At 36.0% G+C, this 15,587-nt stretch overlaps 1 protein-coding gene across 1 annotated transcript; it reads right to left on the reverse strand.

The window, feature by feature from the left end:
• Nucleotides 1-3,791: 3,791 nt before the first annotated feature.
• LOC144359986 (cytochrome P450 20A1-like) lies at nucleotides 3,792-14,435 on the reverse strand. Its single transcript, XM_085500768.1, has 11 exons — nucleotides 14,310-14,435; nucleotides 13,611-13,657; nucleotides 12,882-13,051; nucleotides 8,809-8,954; nucleotides 7,582-7,749; nucleotides 7,373-7,436; nucleotides 6,709-6,885; nucleotides 6,426-6,549; nucleotides 5,825-5,939; nucleotides 5,466-5,530; nucleotides 3,792-4,414 (listed from the first exon to the last, which is right to left on the reverse strand). Exons 1-11 carry the CDS (start codon nucleotides 14,394-14,396, stop codon nucleotides 4,162-4,164), a joined length of 1,416 nt encoding a protein of 471 aa, XP_085356894.1. The 5' UTR covers nucleotides 14,397-14,435; the 3' UTR covers nucleotides 3,792-4,161.
• Nucleotides 14,436-15,587: the final 1,152 nt, after the last annotated feature.

Raw genomic sequence — 15,587 nt, forward strand, 5'->3', positions numbered from 1 at the left:
ATTAATGTCATGTGGGGGACAATGCTAACCACAAGACCGCAATATTTACTCTACTAACAATGATGCGAACACTGATGTTATTAATTCGATTTGAAGACATGTAAAGACAGTTTTACACACAATCATTTAATTCAAGTAGTGTATCATACATGGATGTAATATGTACGTAATTGATATTTCAGATATTTTTGTAAACTCAATATAAGATAGTTTGGATTATACTTATGTGAAATGCCCACTTTTTTGCAGATGATGTAGTTATGTTATTCAAAGGTTCAAATATTTTGTAACTAAATAACCTAGTACCATTTTAGCAATTGAAGGGGCTTCGGGCAATAGGTGTATTAAAACAAACTATTAAATAATAATTACAAGTCACAATTTGAACATGGCAACATTTACAACTATTGCGGATTATTAAATTTAACTACATTCACAGCACAGTTGAAACAATGCCAAATTGATAAATATAGACGCCTAACATTTAAACTAGGATGTCATTAAAGGAATCTTCTTGAACGTTCTTGTACAGTCTCTTCGATTTCTGTCATATTAATTCATATACAGACTATGGTTGATGATAAATCTGAAACACACGATAAAAATGACGACCAAACGCATCATACATTGAAACTATAAGTAAAAGTAATGTTGATGCTAACAAAAAGGAATTGACATTGAAAATGAATAACGTCACATAACTCGTTTGTAGTAATGGAATGGCAATATCTCAAATGTAAATTGAGCGCAACGTACCTAAAAGTGAGGTGGTGATACAAACCCATGCCAGCCCTTAACTCCCCTCTTCTTCTTCTGCAATTGATGGAGACATCATTCGTGTCGACAACTTCCACCCAAACTCGCGTTTACGTGTTGAAAAATGACAGGGTATATAGCTGGTCAGGTGTGTTTGATGTATCGCAAAATAAACTGAAGACAAGTTCTTTGAAGTTGATTCACCTTCACCCTCAACCCCAGTGATGACAAAATAAAGATTTTATGGCAGGCACCTTTAACTTAAGGAATATCGCCAAGGACTAGTAGAACCAATCAACTGGTATATGAGGCATCATAAAAATATGTGTTGAAACGGGCAACGTATCCTCTTTGACATTTCCTATTGTCAAGCTGTCCCTGCTCTGAAATTATCCGGAATCAAGTCGTGTTGATATATTAGTAATGTATGTAAAGTGACAGTGACAGGACCATTTCATTACTATTCCTGCTGCTGCAAAAATGTTCCAACCACATAAGAGCGGGAGGAGGGTGTCTGAAAATTAAAATCACCCCTACTTGCTTACCTGTATCATGGAAGGTACTAAAGGAAGGAGCCACGACGCCTATCAAGTGGCCACTTAAGCCTCTTAACTGGCTTATTTCCTTTTGTTTCAACCCAAATTAATCCTGGTAAGGTCATTGTCTAGCTCATCTTTGATGTCGATGATAGTTTGCGATTGTTTACACAAGTAACGAGTTAACGGAGTATGATACAACCCCGCCATTGTTTTAATGTGACTATAAAATATATGCGCATTATGAAACTACGGTCATCACACATGCGCACTGGGTTTGTTTAGGTGTAAAAGGTCAAAATACGTATTTCACAACCGGAAATTCAACGTTTGATTGTCGTTTGACACATGTTTTAATTATTCGCAACTGTAACTAGAACAAGATTTCGAGTGCCTACAACAACAATTCCTAAGGACTCCTACAAAATATTATCACAGAGAAAGTGTCTAGGCATGCTCTTCTTTCGATACTATATTTTCTGTTGGTGTTCGCCATTTTCAATATTGTACATGCGAGGTTCGACTATCGCTTCCGAACATGTTCCGAATATTTCTAAATGCTCGAGATTAGCGTAACCCATTGTACGAAGGTGCTAAAAGCTAACAAGAACAATGTTTGTGAATAAACATTGACAAACGATCATAAGGTAAAGCTAAAACAATAGCGTCGTGGCTCCTTCCGTTAATAATTTCCATGTCTGTATATAAAGTGATGCACAGGATCACATACCTGAAAAGAGTACACTGTTGCGCCTCTCCTGAAAGATCTGGTGCATTCAAACTGTTCCGTCACTTCGAGTTTTTCCCACAGACAAAAAATTATTGTCAGTTGTCAAAATACATTTAAATAAATGATCCTTGGTAAACAAAATCATTTATTTTTACATTGTACTGTTTTTTCTTAATGGCACGATTGTTACTTCTGTCTCTTGTTTCTTATGTGAGTTCTGGCTACAGGCACTCTTATTTTCTACTTTTTCGTATTCCTCTATTATGTTTTTTTTTTGCTGCTGTCATCTCTAGAATTTTGTCGTCTGCCGTCCCACATATACCTTGGCTCTCCCTGATGTGCAACATCATTCTGCATGAACTTTTCTTGCTTAGTTGAGCTGCAGGTTGCCTCATGTCGACAGGGAAAAAGGGAAAGATAGATTGCAGTCAGTGCATTTCTAGACGCTATATCTATAATGGTTCTTTGCTCCGTTCCACCCGAGGGCACATCCAGCAGCTAGCGCATCTGTCATCCCCATTCACTAAGCGATTATTCTAGGAGGTGTTCAAGATGGGTTCGTCAGTTGAAATAAACAACGATTAGTGTACATCATTGAAATGGGAAAGTTTCTTATCCAACAGCTCCTCATAGATAATCCAACTGTTGCAGACTACAGCATCCATAAGGTAGGGTTTGGCGATGGGATAAGGAATATGACCAAAGCTGGAATGACCAACGCCTCTAATGTTTTCGTTATAATCTCCATCAATATTTGAGTCCTGTACCTGCCGATTCTTGCATTGTTATCGATAAACCTCTTGAGCAATTCGACAGCAGGTTAGTGTAGTGAAATCTCTGTTTGTTGCGAGATCAAAATATCCCTTAAATCATGACGCAAACTGGTCTCGAATTCGCTATGGTATCACTTGCAAGATTCTTATAAGGACTTATACGCAGTGCAGTTCTTTAATCTTGTATCATACTCTCGCATATTGCAGATGTTCTGAATACATCCACCATAACTATCTCATGAATATCCTTGCTTGTCATGAATAGTTTGCCACATCATTTGTATGGCTGTCAGCAAATTCGTACACCTTAAAGCATTTGTCCCTTGGTTTACCCTGGATAAACATTTGTAGCCTACAATCACATATTTTATCGCCACCTTGTGGTGAAAGTGATATAACTGTTGCAACTAAGTTATCAATCACAGTATGGAATACTGGAGCAACTATGCAAATTAGCTGCAAGTGTCTATCTCTAGCTGGGCCACTTCTGGCATTCTTTGCGTAGGATTTGTTTCATTTCATATTGCAGTGTTACCTGACTAATTGTCTGATGCGTCACATTTTACGTCAATGTCATAGTTATTAGAAAACTGTTTTCAAAAATTTCAATATTCTGGACTTTTGACAAATAATTATCAACATCCCAGTTTCGTTCAATCCATTTAGCATAGCAATTCGTCTCTCTTATCTGTCTGGTCATTAATGTTTTGGGGAATATGTTTTGAAGTGACGGTGGTGGTATATTTTCTGGTTCGGACCAGGTCTAGTGTAGGATGGTACCCCAACCTTCGTCTTCCACAGAAATGTTATTTAATTATCTATACAATAGGCGATAAAAAATTTGCATGATATATAATCATGGACATGTAAATGAGAGTTATGTCAACTTATTCGTACCTCCCCATGCACCCCATCTTTGGATCCATCATCGCTATATTCCACTCGGTAGTACACAGGTTGTCATGCGTATCAGTCATGTACAGTAAAAGTCATATGTTTATTTATCGTAATGATTGTTTATTTGTATATGATTGATTGTACACAACAAACTATTTCTGTTAAACAGCATGTTAGTGGTACGTTATTTTGATACTGTTAAAAGCTAGTTATATCTAATAAATCTATTTGAAAAATATAGACAATCAAATCACTATCGTATAACTTGGCATGTACTAAATAAACGAGTAGTATATCAGTTATAAAACGAATAACCACCTAAGGCAACGTGTATATATTATCATGTGCATTCTGAAATATATAAAACGTGTGAAGCTTGAAAAGCTTGAGAACAAATTGATAATATATATATTTATATATTCCACAAGAGATGTATTATGTTAGCAGTTAATTTAACATGTTTACATAATCAGTCTCTTTTTGTAACTGTAACCCAAATATCGTTACTCGGTATGGTAACGAATCCATATTTCCTCTCAATAGTTTGCCCTTCTACCAATTGAAATTTAAACTTTCTACACAATGTAGCTAAGAATACAGCTCCCTCTGCATAGGCAATACGATATCCAGGACATTTTCGTTTTCCAGCAAAACCGAATGGTTGGAATGACAACGGGTGACGTGTACTGGCATTTTCCGGCAAAAATCGTTCTGGAATGAATCTGAGAAAATAAAATAAATATACACTATATAATATCGTATGGTATTATGGTGCGCATCCACACTATTGTGTGCATCAATAATTAATAGTCATAAATAGGATATACAATCAGAACATTTAAAATACAACATTTACCCGAACATAATGTACAGTCTTGAAAGACCAATCGTTAATTTTGCACGAATTGGTCAACTGAAACATTTTATGTATGTTTGATAATAGCACGTTTCGTTGCCTAAAATAACCTATTTGGTGCACATATAACAAAAACATATTATTGATTTCCTGTCATATTATAAAATTTAAGAGCATGGACAACATGGGCGATTAAACATGCTTGTTGGCAATTTGTTTAATGTAAGCATTGTTTTTCAACTTCAACTCCGCATAGAAAAAACACGTTGTTCAGCTTTTGGTGGTGAAATTGGTTGATCTGAAAAAAACTCATTAAGTTGGCTGTAAAACAATTGAGTAAAAACATATAGTATGTATTCGGACAACATCAGCTCCGATATTGAAAGGTCGTAGTCACAATGTTTGTTTTACGGTGCCACGGTTGTGGGGATGGAGGTGTGGGGGAGATTTTCATACTACCATATTTGGAAATGCGAATTCCAAATATGGAATGATTACGCGCGTAAGCGTCCTCTAATAATAAATACAAACATGGCTGCCACCAGGATTTGACCGGACTCCATACAAAGAAGTTCGCTGATTCTGTTCAAAACTTTTTGGATTTCGGCATTTCCATGATGTATCCTTGAAGGGACAATATGTATAATAAGGTTATTACGAAGATACCTCAAAGTATGCACGAAGACAGTACGCTGTCGCATCAACCTCCGCTGCGCGTCGGTCGATACTGCCGCTGTACTGTCTTCGTGCATACTTTGAGGTATCTTCGTAATAACCTTATAGTAAACATTGGGTATGTAACATTGGAGAACAATATATATTTTGTCTCGTGAGATTTGTCAAAAGTAAACCGAAATTATTACTACTAATGATTATTTTACAGTTGTTAGTAATTATTCAATCTATATATCATATACCTTTCAGGCTCAGGCCATATTTCGTCATCCGTTTGTACAACACCCAATGCAAGCACCATAGGTGTCTACAAATATAATAAGAATGTAACCAGAAATAAAACATATGTATATCTAATCAACTTTTGAAATGAGTACTGTTGTGTATAAAATAGAAATCAAAATTCATAATTCCTGAAGGGATTCACAAGATTAAGAAAACGAATAGTGGAAAATAGATGGTTGAAAGCAAATGAAATAAACAACACTATCAACGAAACTATAAAATTATAATGATATAATATGGAAAATGGTTTTATTATAAAGTGTAACACACTTCGTAATCGCGAGTATAATGCCAATGACGTTATTGAAATACGTACCTCTTTTGGAATAGTATAACCCTGTACCACCATATCTGCATTCATATTGACCCTGGCTGCAAATGGCGCCAAAACAGAGCACCTGATAGACTCGTCAAACACACATCTCATGTACCTATACAATACAATGACAATGACAATGTGATACTGGTCATTATTCAGCCTTCTATACGTTTGCCAGAACATGACCATGGAATCGTGTCATCATCTCCATTTGAATATTTGCGCGTGGGATGATTTCGAGTATTAAAATTATTGTCTATATCATAATTTAAATTAGGTGATAGCTGATCTATTGCATGATAAACTAATAGTGTGTGCAGAGAATCGGTAATGGCATCCCAGGAAGAACTATGTGAATCAAAGAAAGACAAAATTGTTACCCATCATTCAAATTGAATCATATCATATCATGATTCATAACTAGGTATGTATAGTCAGTCTGCATTCAATATATACTAAACAGCTGTCTTTTTTGTTTTCATATATGCGCATAATATCGATTACAGGCACAAAACAATGCGGCCCGTTTCAGTGAATTTAGAGCAGAACCCATGCTGTTGTACACATCGAACACTGTTTCTGACAGTTTGTAACTCACTTCAGTGATTCCAGGTTCACATGGTTTACTTTTTCATCTTTGCCAATGACTTCGATTATTTCTTTGTATACTTTTTCCTGCACTTCTTGATTTTCACACATGTAGTAGAATGTCCACACCATCACTGTGGAGGGATGTTAACATAACTTATTTTAGTAACACAATTAAACAAAATTACGATCAAACATCAATGTAGTATGACAATGTGTCTTGGTCATTCTGCGAATTACGTCAGATATATTCGAAAGCACCCCTTAATACGAGAATATGTAATGCGAATTACTAAAAGCTGTAGTATGATAGCCTGCAAAGAAGTATGTTGAAGCATCAGATATAAGCTCTTCTTCGGACGATGATTTTGCCATCAAAACATCAATAAATGTCCAATCGTCATCACTGGGTGGGTTATCTCGTCGATGTTGAATCATGGCTCGCATAAAATCATGCCATGCCCCCAAAGCTGTAAAATATGACAAGTACTACATCAGCATGGATATACAATGTAACTTTTGTTCATATGTCAGAGGGCCAAGTAACCTAACAGGCAAGTCTAACAAAGATGTTGATGACTGATGCTAAGTGGTCTTCCGCGGTTGACTAGACTACAAGCAAAGGTATCACTAGTAACACTCATCTCTTGGAAATGTCGGCAATAATCACTCTGGAAATATTTATGCATAGGCCGGACACCGATCACATCAGAAACAGAAACAAAAAAAGCATTTGAAGAAGAGGCATGCATAATAATCTTAATAAATACATTTGTCAAACTGTACTGCTAATTACATAAACTGATGTGTTAACAAATACATACAAAGTATCATACATTCACAAAAAACATCAGCATGACTAACAATATAAACTGTGTTCATCCAGTTATTGCTCATTCAATCTACGACAAAATGCTCTGATTTGTTATCACATAAATTCCTGACATTAAGTAATACCTTGAGCGAATTTCTGTCCAGCTTCAGCGTTTTTAGATATGTCCTGATTCAAAACGGCCATTGTCTGAAATAAACCAATCTTTAACTATTTATATAATCACCAAATTACAACTCATTTGTACTAAGAGAATGTACTGATGATATGAATTCTAGTATATACATATACCTTATAGCAAAAACGGTACCTCATACTTCACTGGTGTACTTACGGTTTCATAGTGACGTAACATGGTGATAGCTTTTTCGTCATCCTTGAAGAAATCTCCATACGTAGCATGACTTAGAGACTTCAACACCAACAGCGACATGTGTTCTGTTATATTAATGTGTTCATCCGATGGCAGAGATTCAATCTTCGCAACAACTGCATCAGTAGCCTGTCAATAGAATATAATATGCATTGGAGTCACCACCATATTAGTATATTAGAATGTAACATTTATCATGATAGGGCGAGTAACGCGAAATATATTTTAATTTATCTATTCCATTGCTCTGTCATACTACTAAACCCAATAACAAACTACAGCAAATGAATATATATATTATTAAAGCAATCGCTGTTTTCAACAAGAAGTCGAAAATACGTGGTGGCTAGATGTATAACATCAAAGCAATCAAATTTGCAAGTCGAAAATATCACTTTTTACCAAAAATGACAAAAATATTCAACAAAATTAGAGAATGAAACATATCACGGAATGAACAAATTTGAAAGGGGTGCACATGTAGTACAAAGCAATAAAGTTTGTAGTTTTCAAGAAGACAACGAAAATGTAAAAATTTGACGACATGCGATGAACAACAACTCATATGATAAGTTCCGAAAGTCGACAGCGAAGCTAAAAATAAAAATTAAATAATTAATTAAAAATAATAAAAAGGAAAGATAAACCCAATAAGATTCATTTTCATTCATCATAAATTCATGTATTTTAATGGCTAATTATTTTAATGCACTTGAAATAAACGGATCCTTACATGGGATTTACAACCTTCCATTATCTTTTCTATTATAATATTGTGATCTTTGCTAAGCCATCACAACATTACAAATGTAGAAAAATTTCGCAACTAATTTGTAGAAACGCTTAACTAGAATGCAAACTGCTCAAATTCAAACACGGAAGGTGGACAAACCAATTTCGAATCGGATATATATTCTGCCAAAGAGTTGCATGAAATACGAGTATATTGATCATACTAGTATTCTACACTTGAATTATTATTTGAATAGAAGCATATATTTTAATTTCAAATTCAAACATCCCCCTCAAATACAGTGGGCTTTTCGATTTGCAAATGGTGCTTTACTTTCCAACATCAAAGGCAAAGTCACGACAAATACGCCTAACAATGTACCATAGTACAGTACACTGTTGCAAGGAAATTAACTATTTCGGCGCCCACTGTACATGTAATAACACAAAATTTACCTCATAAAACCTGCTGTTGTAGTTTTTAATTGCATCATAACTGAATAATTGGTCGTAGTCATGGCGACGGCGTTTCCAACTTTCCCCATTTGTATACGTTATACTGCTTGGTCCAAAAAGGGGTTTCATAAATTCAAACAATTCAACTGTAAAAGAGCATTACTTATATGAATAACATAACAGAATTACATTATCTTTATTAAGCATGAGTCTAAGATTGAAATGCGCTATTCTTATTTACAAACACACTGACACAGTGTAAGGCCTGCTTATTGCTATTGAGAGGGGCACCTACATAACTCGCACTGTTAGAATGAGATAGACAAGGCAATATTACTGGGAATAAAATACACATACACCAAAATATCAAGTTAAAGGTCCCGGCTTTAATACCTCTCAAAATAATTACAAGATACAAAGCATGAAATAATACTATAAATAAATTCATTAAAATAGGGGATTGCCTAGGGAAATGTGCATTGGTGATAACTCACAGTACTAGGATGTTGAAATTGATGACAGTCAATGTTTTCTGCAACACAACGTTTGAGAAATACAGGAGTCCTACTTGCAGAGGAACACTGTTATTCTGGAGAGCATCGCCGATAGCAGGAGATCGCAGAGCAGAATGATGGTTGAAGCCTGTATCACTTGTCTCACAATATCACAGCAGCAACACATAGTACTCAGCTGAAATGGTGGTCCACAACTATCCTCAGTCTAGCCTATTTATAGGCATAAAAAGCCCAGATTCAGGCAAACCACTTGGGTGTCCGCATGAGCCAATCAGAATGTGGTCTTGCTAGCAGCTGTCTCACGCAGGCAAGTCAGTAGATCGTAAACATCCTTTGTTATGTAAATCACAAGCACACCTAGTAGATTCCAATTGTCCTTCCAGAGTTGTTAACATGTATGGCCTGTCAATTACCTTTATGACAGTTATCACACGACAATGCACACCGTTTCTTCCCATGATTCTATGCACACATCTGTGGCACATTTTCAGCCCAATAATCAGCATCAATAGCCAATAAATTTACATTTCCCAAAATTGGAAAAAATATAACTGCAATTCTAAATATTCTTAATCTTACCTAAATAGTTGGCACCTATATTTATTTATGCTATATTGCGGTAGCCAAACGATTGCAAATATAGGGCCCACCGCATTAACCTACTGTTTACTTTTTGTGCTTTTTTAAAATAAATTAATGGCTCTAGTCTCCAATATAAATTCTTTACTATATAAATATTGGTGAAATGTATGCAAGGCCCAACTCACTGCAAAACACTTATTTTAGTCTTGCGTTCTAGCGTGCGTCCAGACCTGTATCTTAGACATACCAATTACATTCAAACTTCATACATACATCATGCATACTATTATACATATGCACATTGATTAGTTTCACGATCTGATTCAAGATGGCCGAATGGCAGCCATATTTGTACTGAAAAACCATTAAAACAAGCATTTCTCGGCTGTTTAAAAATGCATTTTTTTAAAACTTGGTATATACATTAGACATTATGGGACCTTGATACAAATTATTTTGTTTTTTTTAGATAAAATTCAAAATGACCGACTGGCAGCCATTTTGTTTTAATGAATGTAGTTCTAGTGCCATATCTCTGACTTGCTTTGACTAATTATGTTCAAATTTTAAATATTAGTATCGATAGTATCAACCCATGCATAAAAATGATCTTAGTTGCTTTACTGTTTCAGGTTCGGTTGCATGCGATATGGCTTCTATTTTATCTGGTAATACTTGTAAAATGCCGTCACCTACCTGGTTATCGATAAACTCTAAATTAGTAAAATCAAAGAAACGCTTTGAAGGTCTTGCGATTAAACATGCCTGCCTTAAACGGGTCAACACGTCATGTACAATTTGTACATGCTTCTCCCAAAATTTTGAATAAATAAGTATGTCATCAATTAGATTTACCTTAAAGACCTACCAACAAAATACACATCATACAGGGCAAAAAAGGCTGGTGCATTCACATGCTCGAATAGCATACGTCGAAACTGAAATGAACCATCAGGTCTGAGAAAGGTTGTCGTTTCTTTAGCCCTCTAACTCATGGACTAGATCAATTTTGGTTAATTACCAACCTTCTTTTAATCATGAATATAGATCTTTATGTGACGGCATTGGTTCTGCATCGAACACTGTAATGCGATTGAGTTTGCAAAAATCAATGCAAAACCTGGCAAAACCTTTCCTATTTACCAAAACTATGGGTGAGGCATAAAGTGAATTTGGTGGTTCAATTAGACTCATCTCTAACATACCCTTAACCTCTTACCTCACTACATCTGTGTATGGGTTTGACCTAACTGGTTCAGATGTTACCAATTTAATATCATGCTCGCCAATTTTAAACTTTCCAATACAATCAGTGAGAGCATCAGAAAATTATCTCATAACTCCATCAATCTCAACTCATAGCCAACATGACAATCAACAATTATTTCCTTACATTGAGTTGGCACAGACTCTAATTCACCACTATCACACTGTATTGTGTCACTGTTAGTAGTACACACACAGTTCATTACACCTGTAACAACTTTCTTGCCATTCAGTTTGTCCCTTTCATAAGATAGTTAGCATGATAAATTTTCATCTTGCCTTTTACATCCATTCTGTAATCCATCATACCCACTCTCTTCTTAATTACATATGCCCCCTACAATTGCAACAACAACTTGTTCTGGTCAGTGTGAAGGAACACTAACACTTTGTCACAGGTTGGAACGTCCCATCATTGATCTTCTTATCATAATACTTTTTTAGCTAACTCAGCTTAAGCCAATTTACATTTCGCAAATCGAGGACATACTTGGATGTAGATTTAACCTCTGGAATAATGGCCTCCTTTATCCACAACTCTCTTAAAATCATCATTGGGCCCCTCGCAATTCTACCATAAATAATATCAAAGGGTGAAACCCTAAACTCTCATAAGAAGTATCTCTATAGGAAAACAGTACTGGGTTAAGATACCTATCCTAATTCTTGGGCCGTTCTTGACACATGCGTTTCAACATACTTTTCAAAGTAGTATTACACCGCTCAACCAAACCATTACATGCTAGGTGATATGGAGTAGTTACTAAATCTTTAATACACAACACTCTACTCACTTCCTTCATAATGTCAGATACAAACTGTGTCCCTAAATCAGTTAAAACTTCTTTGGGTACACCAACCCCATCATATATACTGACCAATACATCAACAACCACCTCAGAAGTAATTTTCATTAACGCTACAGCTTCATGCTATTATGAAGCATAGTCTACAACACTCAATGTACTCTTGACCGCTCTCAGTCGCGGGACTGATTGGACCAATCAGATCCATAGCTATCATTTGAAATGGAATTTAAATAAAGGGCATATCGCCTAATAGTACCTTGCTCACTCGACCTTTAGGAGTGGTCTTCTGACACATACCACTTGACCTGTAATACCTGATAACATCATCCTGCATCCCAGGCCAATACAACTGAGTTGCTATTCTATCTGTAGTCTTCTTAGCACCCAAATGACCTGCCATAACTTACACATGGGCAAGATTATCACGACATGTGATCAACTCCTAACTGGTACCCATACACTTCTTAGCACGCTCTTATGTGGAATCATACTGTTGTGCCTCCACAGTAATAGGTTCATCACCCGGGGCAAACTAACCTCATCATGCCCTAATTCATAATCAGAATCCTTGGGCTCCCTAGCTTCACTAATATTACCAATAATAAAACAATACATTGGGGTCCTCATACACTGTTCCTCGACCTCACCTCACCAACTATTTGCAGGGTTTGGGGGTAATATATAACAAACATAGAATAATGGATGCTGACACACACGAAGCATATATTCATGGTAACAAAACTCGCGCATGAACGTCATCCTTCAAACAAAGATGTGAATCGCTGAGAATTGTTTAAAATATTCCATTGAATAATTACTCAGTTACTTAGATGGACGTTTTTCAAACACGACGTATCTCAAAGACTATGGTGCAATAACTGACTGCTTAACACATATTTACCTGGTCTGTCGGACAATTTATTGGTATCTTTAAACGCCTTTGCGGACGCCAGACTAACGAAATGCGTTTTTCCATACCAAAATGTTGCTACGTGACCATATTTGGTATGGAGTTTTAGCAGAAACCCGTGGAGACTACCAGCAGCTGTGATATCCGGCAGGTTACCATCTCTGAAATCAAATAATCATATTTGTATTTGCATGACGCAGCTATTAAATATTCCTGGTTATATTAAGATGTCAGGAAACAAAGAACAAGGTTCACATACCAGAACCAACTACCCCAATTACTTTAGTCTCGCTGGTAGTTGACCACACAAATAAAAAACGCTACAGTCGTCATGCAGCGCGTTTTCGAATTTCATTTCAAATAAACAAATTAATTTTACACGCATTGTATACGTTGCTATGAGTCCCACGTCGAACAGGACGTGGCGCGACAACTGTAGCGTTTCAAATGAAATAATTCATAAGCATTATTGTTATCAGCATACTGTTTATAAAATTTGTCATAATATTAGTTACAGTAAACACAGGGAATATATAGACATTACGTTACCAGCGTTATTTCATGCACCAGGCGCGTTCCTAACATTAAAGACTGTATCAATAAACATTTTGTGTTTAATATGTTCGGATATTTTGTCATACAGAGAACTCCATTTTCATTGATATAGTTTCTAAACTTGTTAAACTTATTAAATATATTAAACATCCGAATTATACTCACTCATAGTTAGTTGGGCCCATGCCTGGTATTCTAGCAAGCACTTGTTCCTGCAATTGAACGGACACGCTTAATAAATCATGAAATTACACAAAACTAAAAAAAAAAAAAAAAAAAAAAACTGGCATTCACCGTGTGGGGCATATTATGTTGGTAGAAACGGACACAAATGTAATGCCATGTTTAATCCATATATCTGCTTTACTGCCTAATTTACAATGTCGCATTTGTCAATGAGCATTTTTTCTATGTGTGTTCACAATTTAAAGATCTAGAATGAACATGTACCCAGTAACAACAAATATCGAGCTACGACCCTTGCACAATGAACAGAACAGAAACGTCGATCGGACTTGGATGAAACAAATACTTGAGTGCATAGTGTACATAGTTTATGTAATATGAGCGCGGTCATTTGTGTAACTCGATGTCCGTACTAACTCGAACAATTCAGCATCTCATTTAACAAACACAGTAATCGTATTCTTCATTGCACGCGTTTAATACAACGTTTAACCGGCCCTAGTCTAATCTATGTGACTATCATTTACGAATACCAAATACTGGTGAGAAAATAAAAATAACAAAACAAGTCAGTCATTTGGAACCAATACAATACAAAGCGTATGTCATACATTTTCACTGTTCCACCAGCGCGGGGTAAACCATAGACGTTGTCAATTGATTACAGTCTCTGCTTACCTGTTTACTTCCAAACAGTGTGCCTAGATAAAACACAGCGATCACAACAACCAATAGAACGACACAAATGATGACTAGAGCAGCCATAATGCGATGCTTGAGCCAGATAATATACAGAATCAGAATCACGACGCTGTCTGACACGAAGTGGTGACGTCACAATGTAGTTAAACTTTTAACTTTTAAACCCGAAGGTTTGATAGGCGATTATTCTATTTTAGGACGTTAAATAACGCCAGCCTATATATTATTATTATAACGTACTTGATAATATAATACCAATAGTGTCAATAAATCGGAAAAATACTGATAATGGCGGCCTATTACAAGGGTCGACAAGACTCGGTATACGAGTCAGAAACAAGGTCACGGTAGCATGGCGGGAAGTCACAAGTAATTGAAAAAAAAGCACAACCCCCTAGGACCGCGATTAAATGTAATATCCAGAGTTAGCGGGATTGTGTTATCTCTGAGTGTTCAAATAATAGAAGCTGACATTTTTGGACTAACGTTATGTAATTGAAACACAAGACAAAAGATGGATTACAAAAGAGGCTATAGTTAATATGGGCAAATGATTTGCTTGAGCCATTGGTAAATTTATGGAATTGATTTTGCTGTGACAATGTATACATGTATGAACAATTTTGTGAAAATGGTGTTGTGTGCTATAGGAAGAAGGTGATGTCTTAAGTCTTTTGGTTATGTCATTTGAATCAAGAGGGAGATGTTAAAGTACTTGATCGGAAAGAATAATTATATTTATTCTTTGGCAGTGAATGGCTTTTGTGTACTTGACTGTGACACACCCACCACTCAATTGTAATTTGGCAGTTGCTATTAGACATCACTGGCATGACTAGTTGGAAGACAACCATGGTATCACCACTGACAACCAATTTGGTAGTAGGCATATTGCCAAAAATATTATATTTTGTTGTTTGTATATGTGCAGCAACAATAAACTGTACAAAACCAGTAGTTAACTGTTTACAACATTGTATAAGACAGTATTATAGACCCATATCATTCAAAATTACAGGGTGTCGTACAAATATACCCCCTCACTTTTAGGCTATTAAATGTTCATCCAACTGACCATTCAGAATGAATAAGAAATAAAGTAGGTGCAAAGAGACTATATGGAATGTAATTGTACTTCATAGGAATACCATTGATGATATCAATCCCATCAGACTGATAGAACCCGTAAAGCTAATGAATTTATCGCATGGCAATGGCAATGTGCCATCTGACATATATCCGGAGTGAATTGAC

Source organism: Saccoglossus kowalevskii, chromosome 6, assembly GCF_978046115.1.
Source record: "Saccoglossus kowalevskii chromosome 6, keSacKowa6.1, whole genome shotgun sequence".
Classification (NCBI taxonomy): domain Eukaryota; kingdom Metazoa; phylum Hemichordata; class Enteropneusta; family Harrimaniidae; genus Saccoglossus; species Saccoglossus kowalevskii.